This window comes from Myxocyprinus asiaticus, chromosome 14 (genome assembly GCF_019703515.2).
Source record: "Myxocyprinus asiaticus isolate MX2 ecotype Aquarium Trade chromosome 14, UBuf_Myxa_2, whole genome shotgun sequence".
In the NCBI taxonomy this organism is placed as follows: Eukaryota; Metazoa; Chordata; class Actinopteri; order Cypriniformes; family Catostomidae; genus Myxocyprinus; species Myxocyprinus asiaticus.
The window spans coordinates 15241500-15257530 of record NC_059357.1 but is presented as its reverse complement, the minus strand read 5'-3'; the positions used below and the strand labels follow the sequence as shown (position 1 = coordinate 15257530).

Genomic DNA, 16031 nt, shown 5'->3' with positions numbered 1-16031 from the left:
CATAATGCAAAGAGTTCGAAGTCCACAGAGGTACAACATAAGCTTTGTCCAAAGCTTTGCCCACTGGGCTACCTGCGATTGCCAAAGAGATATAATAAGTTGAGGCGCGTTAACACTAATACGTTTTCATTTGAAAACACATTGATTTTTCTGTGTTTACTGTACGTCTCTTATCCACACTAGAAAGCTGTTTCGAAAATGCTCTCTATTACCACATACTTTGAAAAACTGAGTTTTCAAACAAAAACGGATTAGTGGACGTGGCCTGAGAGTTAGCACATATAGCACTGAGAAAATACTGTTGCTACAGCTAAATGATTTTGAATACAAACCTTTGTCCTGCACAATCTTAATATCATCTGAACTAAATTTGGTGGGAACTAGACAACACTCTCATCAAAGGATGTGAGTGTGACCAACTTCAAGACATGGATGATGCAAACCAAGTTTCATTTCAATTCACAAAATCATTGCAAGTTTAGCTCCAAAAGAACGAAACTTTGCCGAGATACTTCCTGACTTCTGTTTTTCGTTCACTTGCCAAATTCGTTAGAGCATAGTTATGAAAATCAAGCACTTATTCAATAAATTTTTTGAGGCTCGGTCTGAACATAATCTATGAGACAAATTTGGTGAGATTCAGAGAAGTGAGTGAGTAAATAAAAAAATAAAAAATAAATAAATAAATAAATTATATATATATATATATATATATATTTATATTTCACACTTCAATAATAAAGATGGTGGTAACTGAAAACACCAAGTTCAATCAAGGAGCGAAAGCAGAAGAAAGTTGAATTTCTTTCTAGGAAAAAGTGAGCTGATGGTGATGCTACAGCATTTGATTGAGATACCCCCCAATGGCTCAAGACACTTTTCAGATTCCTCCCAATAATTGTGCCAAATTTCATAACTTTCATCCAAATGGTTCATTGGGCAGCCAGACTCCCTTGGCAAAGTAAAAATTTCGCAACTATTGGGCCTTGGCCCCTAACTCAGATATGACCAAAATAGAAATCATTATTATCATTTATATGCACAAGCAAAACACTTCTCCGCAGTGGGTGATTTATTAAGAGTGCTATTATAAATCAAAACAGCTGAATGCAATTTCTTCTCAATGATTCAGAATTTTAGCCTGTAGTATTCCGACTGTAATCACGGCTGATCAAAATATCCTTCACCGTGTCTCTTTTGTGAATGTGGGCCATGCTGTGCTCTGCCTGTGTGATTCGAGTTTTAAATAACTAGCGAGCCGCAGGTGCAGTGTGCAATGTGCATGTGCTGTCAGTTCATTAAAAGGAAAAGGAATAGCCTAATAAAAGTTTTGTTTTGCAACACTGAGCATGAACCAATCACCCTGTAGAAAACAAATGTGGTTATGATGGACAGAGGTGCTCAACCCTGCTCCTAGAGATCAACATTCCTGAAGAGTTTTATTCCAACAGTCAAACACATCAGAACTATCTGAAAAATGAAAAATCACTTGGAAATTTATTTTAAAACTATGTACAGTGCCCCTTTGGCCCCGCTTGGACACTAAAGCCACACTTAATGGATACAATTTTAAACCAAGTGGCATCCGCAAACAATTGATGATTTACCTTTTCTCAAAAAGCTGCATTTTTTATCAGCCATATTTGCAATTGCTTTTAACCAACTGGTTCAAAGGCCACTTAGTGGATGTATAAAGTTAGTTCTCCTCAAGTTCACACAGGTGTCCTAGCACAGTAACCACAGGTGTAGTTCATCACATTAACTGTGTGGACATGTTCTGCTAACAGTTGACAATCAGAAAGTGTCCTCATTGCAAACAATACAGCCTGTCTATTGATTTTTACGTTAAAACCTAAAAATCTTCTCTTTTGGATTTTTTTTTTTGCTTGAAAAGTGTGATTGTGCTATTTTATTTATTTTTTTAATCTAAATGTCACTTGGTTTGGTATTTTGATACTTGTCGAAAGCAACACTAATCGTACATTTCTATTCAGTGTCCAAATACATTTTTGGGACCACTGTAGCTCTTTAGGGTAGGACTAAGCATCACTCACCTAAGATTATGTAAAAATCACCAATGCCAGTCTTTCAGACTCCCATTTATATGGACATTGCATAAAACTGTTAGGGTTAATGGAGCCTTAAAACCAAGCTATTACATTCCGTGATGCCAAACAACAGTTCAAAGTGTGTGCTTCTTGTCGTGTTTCATGTCTGTGTGAGTGACAAACTAAATGTGAGCCCAGTCATTTGGCCTGAAAACATTTAAGACACCTGATACAAATCAAAAGGCTTAACTAACTTACTATTGCTTCCCGACTGCTGCCGAAATTAATGCTCACTGACTGTCATTGTTAGCATTCAGAAAGGACATTAGAAAAAATAATAACTTGTGACATTTTGAGAAGGTGCAGTCACACCTTATAATGTAACACAGCAAAACACTTAAAAATGAGGCATCTACACTTACTAAGGTCTATGACTCTAGCTTGTTATCTTCCATGAGCATACTTAGAGTTAAACTGAGTTCTTGAGGGCAAAATTTTGCAGCTTAATTCAAATTGTCCACACACAACTGTGAGTCATCTCTGCATAAGTGGAAGATCGATACATGTGAACTCTTATTGAAACCAGCTTCTTAAAACCAATAGGTAATCACAGTCAAGGAATTTTATTTGTTCAGTAAGGAACCATGTGTTCTTTTTCCAAACATTCCTGCACTAAGGACTGGGGTCTGGAATTTTTTTTTTTTTTAAAGCTATGAGTATCATAAATTCTGCTAGATCAACACAATTGCAGGCATTCAACTTTTTATTTCATCTTGTTAGTTGAATGCATGAGGACCTTTACTCTTTAAAAGTGCCAACAGATTTGTAATGTCAATGACTGGACAGTCAATACAGAACATAATGGTGTTGCTTTGAAGAACAAGATTCTTTCCTTAAATCCTACACTGGAAAAATTAACTTTCTGAATCTTTTTTTCGTCTTCTTCTTTTCTGCTCTTCAACATTGGGTGGGTTGTATTGGGGATGTATAAAACAGAAAAGGTTAGTAAGCGATTTTATCACACTAAAATCATGTTAACACTCATATTGTTTATGTCTAGTGGCTATACCTTTGAAACAATGAGTATTTTACCATTTACAGATAGGCCCCATTCACTTCCCTAATAAGTGCCTCACTGGAACCCAGAATTGTGCTTTTTTTTAAAGAAAAGGAGGGGCAAGTCACAATTATTTATTGTGGTAATCATTATTATGCCACAAATGCTGTCGATTAAGCTTAACTTGTATTGAAGCCGGAATATTCCTTTATGACTTGCTTTCAGAGAAAATCTGAATTAGAGGTTCGAGGTTTATGCTTTCAACAAGAAAAACAATTTACCAACAAGTGCATTTATCTTGTTTTAAGGATGTTTAGATATTTTCCTGGAAAACAAGACAAAACTAAGAAATAACAAGAAAATCATTTTTTGCAGTGTGGCAATGTGTGCAGATGTGAAGCTACTGAAATACTATGCAAATTTCTTGCAACTGGAAACCAGATTCCTTGTAAATGCGACTTATTTGGCCAATAAACGTGAAATCTGATTCCGATTTACATGCAAAAAACTACACAAAGCTTACAGCATCTGAGTGAGAATGACTGCGTTTTCATATCTACTTACATTTGGCAGCTTCCTTTTGCTCCTATTGGTGAACTGACAGGTCAGGTGGTACAGAATGCTACGGCCACGCTCACGAGCTTGACTCAAATGGGTTCGACCAGACTTCCTGTTTTCGGTACCATCCTCTGTCAAAACAGTACAGCATTTATCTTATAAACACAGCACATAAAAAGTGGTAAAATTACAGATTATCTATATCATTTGAATTAAAATAAGTGTTCCTTTTTTAGCTCACTGCCAGTGAGTTACCTTCTGTTGTGGATCTGGAATGTGATTTTCCATATGATTCAGTGATATTTTTGAAGGATAAGAGAAATAAAACCACTTCTCCTTTCTCATTTTTAATGGGCACAATGTCCAGCAGACACCAGAATGGGGTACCTGGGGTTAAAGAAGGTAAACCATTAATGCCTTTGTACTAAATCAGCCCACTCTTTAATTAAGAGGTCACTGAGTAACCTCCTAGTACAAGGCCAGGTGTGTTAAGTACAAAGGATACATTTTTGTTTGTCAATTTTAGAAATCTATTTCCACAAGATGATTTATTCACAGCAATGCTTTGAAATATATTGGACACAATGTAACCAAACTCAAACCTCTGTCATTGATTACAGTACCAGTACTCTCAATCATATTGCTCCAAACCTGAATGCTTTTATTTTTTTTTAAAGTACAAAGCATCTCTTTCCATACAATGACAGAACATAGTGACCAGGGACTGACAAAAAAAATAAAATAAATAATAATAATAATAATAATATATATATATATATATATATATATATATATATATATATATATATATATATATATATGTGTGTGTGTGTGTGTGTGTGTGTGTGTGTGTGTGTGTGTGTGTGTGTGTGTGTGTGTGTGAAAAAATAAAAAATAAAAGTGGTCTAATTTTCAAGTCTTCTGAAGCCACACAATAGCTTTGTATGAGGAACAGATTTCAATTTCAGTCATTATGCACTCGTAATTGATAATCTGCCTGTGTTTAGATTACAAAATGGTACGTCAACATCATGGACACAAAAAGGCTTTGGTTCTTGTGTGTGAAGTAACGAAACATGATGAAAAATAATGAATTTTGTCCGTTCCTCACACAATTCTATCGTGTGCCTTCAAAATACTTGAAACATGGTGCAAGAGTCATACGGACAACTTAAATAATATTTTAATGGTGCTTTTCTGGTGTTTATTTCTCCTTTTTAGAGCTTGGCAGTACCTGGTGAACTGTTGTTGTATAGCAAGAAATGAATGATGATTTATAAAACAATTCCATGGAAAAAAATAAGGCAGATGATATTTGCACCCTGGTGCACATGAAGGTAGATGCTATTTACACCCCAGTGAAAAATAATGGCAAATATTATTTTCACCCCAACCCTGGTACAAATAATGGCAAATACTATTTGCACCCCTAATTAAATACTAACAATATAGTGGCATCACTGCAGCATGTTTGTTGTGTTTATTTAGAGTCCCATAGACACTACACCAACCCCTAAACCTAACCTTAGCCTTCCTTTACAAAAATGAACCATGGTTTTACTACAGTAACTATAGTATCACCATGGTATTTTGTAGTAAAATCATAGTAACCACAAAATTAAGCATGGTTACTGTATAAACACCATATTACTGTAGTAACACCATTGTTATTTGCATCAAATCTATGGTTTCCACCAAAAAACATGGTTACTACAACATAACTATAGTAAAACTACCTTTATATTAATTTTTATGTCTTATTATAAGTATTAAAAAAAATATTAAGAGAGGTGACAGGACACGGAATGGGAAAAAGATTGTGACAAACGCGGAATCGAACCATGTTGAAAAGGCACAGTCACGCTGCCGTTACGCCCCACGCCACTGAAGTGACACTCTCAGTGTAGTTTGTCTTTCTGTTTCCACTAGACTATTGGGGTGCAAATAGCAGCGCTGTGTGACAGGTGTTATTTACACCTGAGTGCAAATAGTCACTCTGAAAAAACAACAGCATGGGGTTTGTATGGTTTTGGAATGACATGAGAGTGAGTAAATAATCACAGAGTTTTCCTCTTGGGAGAACTATTCCTATAAATTGTCGTTACCGTTTTTCCTGTAATAGCGGACCTCTGCCTGGAACTCTCTCTGTCCTTTCAAGGTTTTCTCCACCTGCTGAGTGACTCTCTCACTTGTTTCCTGGCCGTGCAGGAAGTGACATGTGCATGTCTTCTTCATTACCTCGGTGCGTGCAAATCCAGTGAGCTCACAGAAACCATCTGAACAGTACACAATTGGGTACCCCCGACTCCCCTGAGCGTTTCCCAGCAGGAAATTACTGTCTATAGACAAAAAATAGAGACACATAAAGGAAAACAATTGGAAAAAGGAAGAGGTATAAAAAGTCACTCACTGTTCATAAATGAACAAAAATAAATTTAGGACGTTTATCATCATTATGTGGAACGATGGATGTTACAGTACAGTAATCTGTATCTCTCTGACTTTCTCTCACTCTCTCTTTCTTTAAGACTCATATAGCACACTAATTCTAGGTTTCTGGTTTTACTTCTAATGCTTTAGATCACTGCTTGATAAACTAAGGAAACTGTGTACTGTTTCTATAGCAACTTTTCTATTAATTTCAGGTTTTGCAGGGGTGTCAATTATATAAGAACTGATTATGGGTGTTTGTGTATATATATATATATATATATATATATATATATATATATATATATATATATATATAATAAATGCCCATTATAGTGGCCTCTGGCTCTCACTCCTAAATATATTAAAGGTATAGTTCACCCAAAAATGAAAATTCTCTCATTATTAACTCACCCTTATGTCATCCCAGATATGTATGACTTTCTTTCTTCTGCAGAACACAAACAAAGATTTTTTTGAAAAATATCTCAGCTTTGTAGATTCATACCATGCAGGTGAATGGTAACCATGCCTTTCAAGCAACAAAAATCACATAAAGGCAGCATAAAAGTGATCCATGTATCTCTAGTGGTTAAATCTTCAGAAGCAATATGATAGATGTGGGTAAAAAAAAACAGATCAATATTTACTATCAATCTCAAATTTCACATTCTTTCATATTGTGAAAGTGAATTTGAAAGTGGAGATTTATAGTAAAAAAGGACTTAAATATTGATCTTTTTCTCACTCAAAGTGATTATACAGTATATTAAACCACTGGAGTCGTATGGATAACTTGTGCTTCCTTCATGTGATTTTTGGATCTTGAATGTTCTGGTCACCATTCATTAGTTTGTGTTCAGCAGAAGAATGAAAGTCATACACATCTGGGATGGCATGAGGGTGAGTAAATGATGAGAGAATTTTCTATCCCTTTAATCTTTACTTATTTTGAACCCGAAGTTGGCAGCCCCCTTTTTCTATACCAGTCTACTGGCTCCAATTTTAAAGCCCACAATATAGGCTATACAAAAACTACACTAAAAATTTTAACTACTTGGAAAAATGTACCCAGTCCAGTCTAATAGCAATAAGGCACTTGAGGCTGTTCTAGCAGTTGTACTGTATTCACATATATCACATCAGAATATATTTCCGCCATCCATCTGTTGAATTCTTCACTCCACCCCCATTTTCCCTTGTTTGTGTAAGAATCAGTACACATCACTGGTGTAGAATAGTCTAAATAATGCTTAAATTACTCTTGATTCACTGACCTCATCAACCTCAGTTCACAGAACAACTGCCAAAATGAATGCATTGTGACATAATAAACAAATAAGTGAATGAGTGTACAAGAGAATGAAGCAATTCATGTTTCCAAATAAGCAAATAATACTATTTAAGTAGATCAGATTTCATTTTACCCAAGGTAGACACTTACAGTACATATAATGTACTTGAGAGGATTTTGCCTCATCTGTTCATAATATTAGTTGATATAATAATCTAATTGATGTAAAATTATTCTGTTACAGTTGACATACAAAATTGTTGGCAAGGCTGCCAGTTAGTCTTTGCTCTTGTCTGCCCATTTTTAGTGTTTACGATTATCACAGGTTGAAATCTCTCTATGTTATCAGATAAGCTAGAAAGAATGCTGCGTGTTAACTTCTCTTGAAGTCAAAACAAAAGCATGCCATAATATGATCCTGTAGAGTTAGATCAAGCCCAAAAAAAGCCAAATTCGGACATGAAGTCAACATTAAACAGAAATTTGTGTTTTTAAATACTGGACAGAACCAGTTGTAGCACTCACTATTCAGACATCAGACAAAAACTATTCAGGATTCAACTCGTGCATGAGATTTGCTCAGAATTTGTTTTAATCATTTTATAGGGTATATTTTTGTTCTTTAGCAGCTCTCACAGTTTACTAAATTGAAATTTAGTAAACAAATATTGGATTTAGAAGCACTATAAGTGGATGTACATACAGTAACGTTATTTATTTCATGGTATTGATGGTGTTTGTGGAACCCAGTTGTCAAGAAGTGCAACAGGTTTTAAACTGAAGACAGAAAAATCAAACACAAAACTATTAACACAACAACTGAACTTGCCACTGTATTCATATTTATTTTGAATGCAGCAAGACAGTTAAAAAAATAAAGCTACTAAACCTAGTTTAGTAGAAAAGATGTGCACAAACTGTTTGTTTGCATACAGGCTTTCCCATTCATTGCATTCAAATACTCACTGTTAATGTAAAAAAAAGTTTTAGCACTTCCAGCTTTCCAAGATTGTGAGATGATACTGTGTAACTGAAAGCTATGTAAACTATCATTATGTGCCACTCTATTCATATTTATTTTGAATACAGTGAGAGAGTTGAAATAAAGCTACTAAAACTAGTTTGGTAAAGATATGAACTGTTTCTTTGCATACAGGCTTTCCCATTTATTGCATTCAAATACTCACTGTTACTGTAAATAAAAGTCTACTGTTTTGATAGTTTCAGCTTTCCAGGACTGAGATGATACTGTATAACTGACAGCTATGAAAACAATCATTATGCACTGCGGTATTAAGACAAGATGTTCTTGGTATCCAGTTGCTATGGAAATGCATTAAAAAAAATAATAATAATAAAAAAATAAAAAACAACATATGCCGATGTGCTTATTTCAGTTGCTGAGGTTACCAGGAAACTGTGACTACAGTTTGTTTTTATTAGGAACTATGAAAACAGAGGTTCATATTAATGGAATCTGAGGGAAAATACCGCACGCACTAAGAAATTGGCTTTTCAGAATACTTGGTGTGACATTTACACTTACATTTTTTCTCTATGCAGGCACTTTAATTGAAAGTGACTAACAGTACACTACACAAATCACATTACTGGCAAGTACCAAAATAGGAATATACAATACTGAAACTGCCATTTGATGCTTGTTTAAGGGCTTAAGTGCCAAGTGAAAGCTGCTAACAAGTGGAGATGCAACACAAAAACAGAATTAAGTTCAAACCGAGGTAATACCGCCACTGTACATATACTTACTGTAAATATATAAGATTAGGTGACTCTTGAAGAGGTCTCAAGGCTATGTGAAAATGTGGCAAACATACTGTACATTCATCCATACAGTACCTTTTGAGAACTAGAAAAAAAAATTTATTTGCATTTTCTATGGGATGGAATGCAATAAACCACAAAATTCTTGAAATCTTCTCTTTTTGAAAATGTGACACTCACCATGAAGTCAAGCATGCCTTCATGCATTTTATGGTGATTGAAAACATGCCCACTGACTTACAAAGTCATTTGTGATATGGAACTTGTTTGGAGCAACATGACCACACGTTAATTTGGCATGTTGGTCTGGAAAAAAGCTAGATTTTCTTAGTATACCCCAGAAAATGTAAATAAATTATTATGTTGTTAAGTAAATATAGCAGAAAAGATTAAGTACCTTCTACATTAAATAAGTTAGTTTAAGCCTGAACTTGAAAATATTAAGTGATTTCTACATTTGTACTCAATTCAAGCATGTAAAATTAATGCTCTACCTTATAAGTAAATATTATTTATGATTGTTTTTTATGATTGTTTTTGCATCTTTACAATGTGTCATCATGTATCAATCCTAAAGTAGAAAACCTTATCATATTTATTTGCTAATTTGAGTTATTTTTACTGGTAAATAAAATACGCTTTACTTTTTTACTTAACGAAGCTGGTGTTCCCAGCATGCACCGGGCTCGAATAATTAATGAGCTTGCATGATTCACTGTTTGTAGTTTATTTACGCCATTTTTAATGCTGATTTTGTTGTCACATTTGGGAACTTTTGTGAAACATTTTCTAAATTAACTGTTCATGATCAAAAAATATTATCTGTTGATTGTTACCGTCATCTTGTTTTGTGCACCAAGTGTTGAGTTCTGCGTGCGCAACTCTGTATCTTGTTGCTATTGCCCGTAATGCACAGTGATGTTGTTTAATAGACTATATGATTAGACATGTTTACAAGGAAAGTTTAAAATGTTATATTTTTATATAAAATGTTTTTTATTTATTTATTAAGTTTAATTAAGTACCATATACATCAGATTTGTAAGTAAAAGTTGCTGTATTAACTGAAATGTTAATTTGCTCACTCACTGTAATCAGTATTATGTCATGAAGTTAAGTAGATTTTACTTAATTTTATACTATTCAAGTTTACTTCGAAAAACCATGTGAAAAACTTGCAAAATAAAAATTAAGTAAATCTTACTAGTCATGTTTTCAGTGTAAAACTTTGTAATAACTTTCATTAAAATCATGAACTAACATCATTACACTTTGCTTACCAGATCATTAGTAAATGTTCATTAAAATAGAAAGAAATGTAACGAAAATGGTTTTAAAAATTCTGTTTTACTGTATACTCTATATCTTCTTCACAGACCCCCAAGACTCCATTGAATAATGAATAATTTGAGCTGTAAAGTAGTTTAAATTGTCATTTTTACAGTCATTTTAGGATTTTAGGTTTTGTTGACATTACATCGTCATGACAACGAAGTTGTAAAATTGGATATAACTTTACACAGAAAAGGTTAGTAAGTGATTTTATTACACTAAAATCATGTTAACACGCATATTGTTCATGTCTTCTGGCTAAACTTTTGAAACAGTGAGTATTTTAGCATAAAAAATAAATAAAATATTGGCCCCCATTCACTTCCATTGTAAGTGCCTCACTTTTTTTTTTTTAAGAAAAGGAGGAACAAGTCATTTTTGTTAATCGGTATTATGCTACAAATGCTGTTGATTGATTGAGAGAGAGATGATGAAACTGAGACATACACTTATTTATCGTCATGTCTCTCAGTAACACATGCACATACTGACCGTGTTCTTGAAAGTGACAGAGCACATTGTCAGCATGACATTTCAAGATGTGAAAATTTGTCCCCGGAAAATGGCAGAGGCAGGGATTCATATGATTGGTCTGATTAGCTGTGGAGTGAATTATGGACTTTGCTTTTGTTAAAGAGCTTTTACACGGTGAGACATTTTCTCTTCCACGTTCCATAGAACCTCTGTAGGCACACCATGAACCATTTTGGCCAAACAATGTTTACAATTATTGAAGGGTTAGTTCAGTTAGTTTCTTGTTCACACTAGAGTTGAGTTTTTATTAATTTAAGCAAATTGCACGTGTTTTGGCACATATGTGAAAAAGAGTAAGTACAATTGTCTACAATTTGCACAATAACAAAATGCACATGGCTTGCTGATCAAAACTGATGAGTTGATTCTCAGTGAAACTGTCATACTCTTCACAACTTCTAAACATTCTTTCATTGTGTGAGCCATCACATGCAAAATGATCTGTTAAATTATCAAAATCTGTCAGACATACATGTATATTCCATAAATATCTATGACACAGAATGACTGTGATGTCTGCTAAATCTCTGGCCAGACCAACAAGAGCGAAAGGATGTCCACCAAGAAGATGGGAACTTGTAGTGTTACATACTGTGAGGAGGAACAATTTATTGTTTTTTACAGAACTACCTCAGGTTTTTTCCTTGTTGCGGTGTTTTTTTTTCTTTTTTTGCATGGATGTCATTTTGTGGCAATTTTTTGTTCACAATATAAGACTTTACATGTAAGAAATGTGTAAAAATGGACATGCAAATGTGAATTTTCTGTTTACATGTAACACATTGCTACATAAATACATTTACTGTATACATACAAATGTGCATATCCTTTTTCTGTGTACTACAGTATTGTAAAGTATTGACTTTTCCCAGTAAACTTTTACCTACTGTTGAAATCAGTATCTAAAAAGCTATTGTGACACACAATAGCATTCAGCTAGAAAAAACTGACATTCTTGTATAGGACAGTAAGCAGTCAGTGTCAACAAAAATGTAGAACAAAAAAGATTTTTGTATATAACAAATATTTCCAGGTTGTCTGCCATGGTGAAAAAACATCTTAACATTTTGACCATTATGGCTCACACGGTGACAAAAAAACTTTTCATTTTGGTGGCATTGGCCAATTTACTGACACAATAACTAGGTTTTGAAGCATGATTTAAATGTTTTGGGTGAGTTATTACATTTTGTAGACATGCAATTGAGTTGTGATGTCCCATAAAACAGTTGTGACAATTGCATTTACAGATTAGAAAATGTTAAGACTCTTTCAAAAAAATTAGCAAAAAAATTAGCAAAAAGATTAGCAAACAAATAAATAAGCCAAAGCGATTGAGACAATTTTCTAAATGCATAAACAACAGCAGAATTGTGATTTATATATGGACATGGAACAGTCACTTGGCCAAATATTAGTATTATTGGCAGTTTTACCAAGGGATAGATGAATTTGCTTCAAAATACCGTAGAGTTTGATTGGAAGCAAAGTTGATGTCAACAACAAAATATACATGGAATATACTGATAAGACTTTTATGGCGATGATTTACGACACAAATGTTTCAGGCCTTATTTTGTTATATTATGTAACATAAATGCAGAAGTGATGGTTATCTCTGAAAAGTTCAGATTCTACTTTCAAACGATACCACGTGACTTATGTATTTGGAGAATTGAAAGTGTAAAACTTTTTTCGTGACATAGCGCCACCTTTTGGATGCTCTCTTTCTGGCAAGCTCTCCAGAGAGCTCATTTAGAGACTCCTCACAGTCTAACTAAGCAGTATACTGACACCAAATGCTTTAACGTGATATACGATATCCGGGCTGACTGGAAGGGTGTGAGCACTTGTTAGTGCATGGTGCTTAGTGACTGTCTGCTAGAAAGTAAAACTGTGCCTCAAGTTAAAGGGATAGTTCACCCAAAACATTTTAATTCTGTCATCAACAACCCTCATGTTGCTCCAAACCCATTGTGATGTTCCTTTTTTTCTGTGAAACACAAAAGGCAGAATGTTAGCCTCAGTCACCATTGACTTTCCTTTCATTTTTTGCTATACAATAAAAGTGAATGGTGACTAAGGCTAACATTCTGTGTAAATGATAAAACTATCACCTGACTAATCCAATATCCTGTACTGATGGATCAGTCTCTTCTTGCCTATAACTCTGACTAACACCATTGAACCTGTTAGCTCAGAACAGATAGAGCACAAATCACAGGATGAACACTTCAGCACACACTATCACATACACACAGTTTAGTCACCCCCACTTTTACGGTTTTAGTCCTCTTTGAGTTCTCTCAACAGATATAATGGAGGTAAAGAGGGAGGGAGAGAGAGGACCACTTATACAAAACAATCCCATCATCTACTGCCCTCCATTTTTTGTTTTCACAGAATTGTAAAGTAAATTTCCCACACTGCTGAACACTGAGCACTGTTCTTGCTGAACAACACTTCAGGGTTTTTACAAGTAGCTCTGCTCTAAATTGTACATAAATATACACACACAAACAAACACTCAAAGCAACAGCCCAACCATGATTTATGCAGACAGCAAAAGGTCTCGACTAGTTCCAGAATGTCCCAGAATGTTCAAATACTCTCAAACACAAACACATTGTGTAGAAAGCACATAGTTGAGTTGGGTAAACCCAACAAAATTGGACTTGTCAGTGTAACTCAAATAAGTAGATCTCTTTTATTTCTTTATGTACTAACTAGTGAAAGTGAATGTTAGCACAATAAATGCATGCTGGTTGGAAGCGAGTAATTTCATGTTTGATATTTACCTGTCCTAATCATTAGCTCAAGCTCCACTCTTCACCATAATGGTAACCCCCAAAACTCCAACATAACAGAAACTCTTCTAAGTCTCAACATAACAAAACATTAAACACAAACAAGTATCCCCCTTTATATTCATCTTGCACAAAAACACATAAAACAGCACTTCATTTTAACATTTACTCTCCCTATCGATGGGGAATGGAAATGGAAATCCACTGCACAGGTTCATCAATGCTACATTAACACCACAAAAGTATTCATGTAGTTCCAACTCAAATGGAGTAAGTAAACTTCCATTTTACAAATTTAAATGGATTGAACACAGTGAAATCTAGTTCTAGAATTGTGTTGCTTTAGTTCATTTTAATTGAGTAAGCATCAAAAATAATTTTTTGAATGTAGGCAGATTTAAAGATAGATATTCAAAGATGTTCAATTTCTCAAGATGATATAAACACCTCTACATCCTTAATCTGACCTACTGACACAAAATCAACAAGACGACCACCCATTTAGTCTAAATCAACATCTCTGGATCAATCTAGAGTAGTTGCTTCATGAAGTGGAACTGATGGTTAAGTAGCAGCATGTATTGTTAGAACAGAACATTTAATAAACATAATAATGGTCTGAAAATGGTTATACTTAGATAGATAGATAGATAGATAGATAGATAGATAGATAGATAGATAGATTGATGTACAGTTGTCCTGATTTCCTCTCACTTTCTCTTATGCACATACAGAGCTGTAAATAGTATATTTTTCACTTTAAGAAGCTGCAGAACAAGCCATCTCATCTACAGTAACCAGAGAGTTTCAGAGCGATCTGAGGGTGAAATTTTAGACTGAAATTCAAGAAAGAGAAAATACTCACGTGTGCCATCAAAACACTTGGCAATGGTGTCAAGAAAGGTGTTCTGAGGGGCCAGGAGCCCTTTCATCACCGGCATGATGAATGATCCTCAGAAATCCATCACATACAAAAAAATATAGAAAAGAGAGAACAAGAGACAAAATGGAGAGCAAGAGAGAGAGGTGAGGTGATTCTGTTTGAGGTTCGAACTGTGTCAGTTGCTGGTTTAGATGAGGTGATAATCACTGCTTGTTAAGGACTGTATCAGTTCAGCAGAGTGCCTTCTGAAGGAGTAGTAGAGCAGTCACCATCCACACAATTTACTTTAATCTTCCATATCTCCACTGTAAAGACCTCTGCATTAATAATTGGTTGTGATATTGTGTTCACTTTCTAAAGCCTTTCACTTCGTGATCTCACCCTGCCCTGAATGCAGGCGCTGGTACAGCCGTTCTGCACATCCTTCAGTGAAAGAACTGGATTTTTCTGCCCTATATCTCTCAACAGCAATTCACTTAATAAACAGGCTTCATCTCTTTCCTTTGTTGTTTGTGTTCCATCCCTTTCTCTTCAATACCTCCTCTCAATCTTCTTATATATTTTCCACACTTCACTCTTTCCTTTTCAATTCCTATTAGTTTGTTCTTGGGTTGTTCTTATATGTGGTCAAATGATGCTTTTCATCCTTCTCTTCCTTTTCATCTCTTGTGTCCTCTCTCTGAGGCAGGTGCACAATCTCTACTACATCTCCTCTCCACTCAGTGCAATCACTTCACTCCTTTGTCCCTCCCTCTTTCTCTCTGTTCCCTTTGCATGCTCTCTCTTTCTTTATATGCCTCTCTCACTCTCTCTATCTAAACCTAGAAGCACAGCAGAGTAACAATTAAAAATTTAAAAGAGCAAATTATCTATCTATCTATCTATCTATCTATCTATCTATTTATCTGTCTATCTATCTATCTATAACTTTGTATTGTATTCTGGTTAAAAAGAGCATAATCAGTCCCAATCCTTCCATAATTAGTATTTACTCTTACAGTGAAGCCCTGATTGTGGCTGGTGGATGCAACTGTTCAGTATATTTGTTTATGTGATAATAATCAAGCCTGTAGAAAAACTCTTGTGCATACTGTATAACCAAATCAATGTAGCACAAGCTGATCTCTCTTGTGACCCTGAGAGACAGTTATAGAGGCTGAAATGGGAGCAGTACTGTGAAAAACCACAAATAAAGAGACTTTAAGGCTGAACTGGGTTTAAAGGAACAGAGACATTACCAGAATCACAAGAATTAGGAGAGAGAGAGGGAGAGATGGTGTGAAAGGGAGAGCAGACCAGCCAT

General features: G+C 34.9%; 1 protein-coding gene across 1 annotated transcript in view; it reads right to left on the bottom strand.

Moving 5' to 3' along the window:
• LOC127452240 (potassium voltage-gated channel subfamily H member 4-like) overlaps nt 1-15480 on the bottom strand; it is a 33096-nt gene extending 17616 nt beyond the window's left edge. Inside the window, exons 1-4 of the mRNA XM_051717591.1 lie at nt 14711-15480; nt 5769-6002; nt 3919-4050; nt 3670-3794 (exon numbers count right to left, since the gene is read on the bottom strand). Coding sequence (XP_051573551.1) covers nt 3670-3794; nt 3919-4050; nt 5769-6002; nt 14711-14786 — 567 coding nt within the window. The 5' untranslated portion in view covers nt 14787-15480. The remainder of the gene's footprint in view (nt 1-3669; nt 3795-3918; nt 4051-5768; nt 6003-14710) is intronic.
• Between the last annotated feature and the right edge of the window lie 551 nt (nt 15481-16031).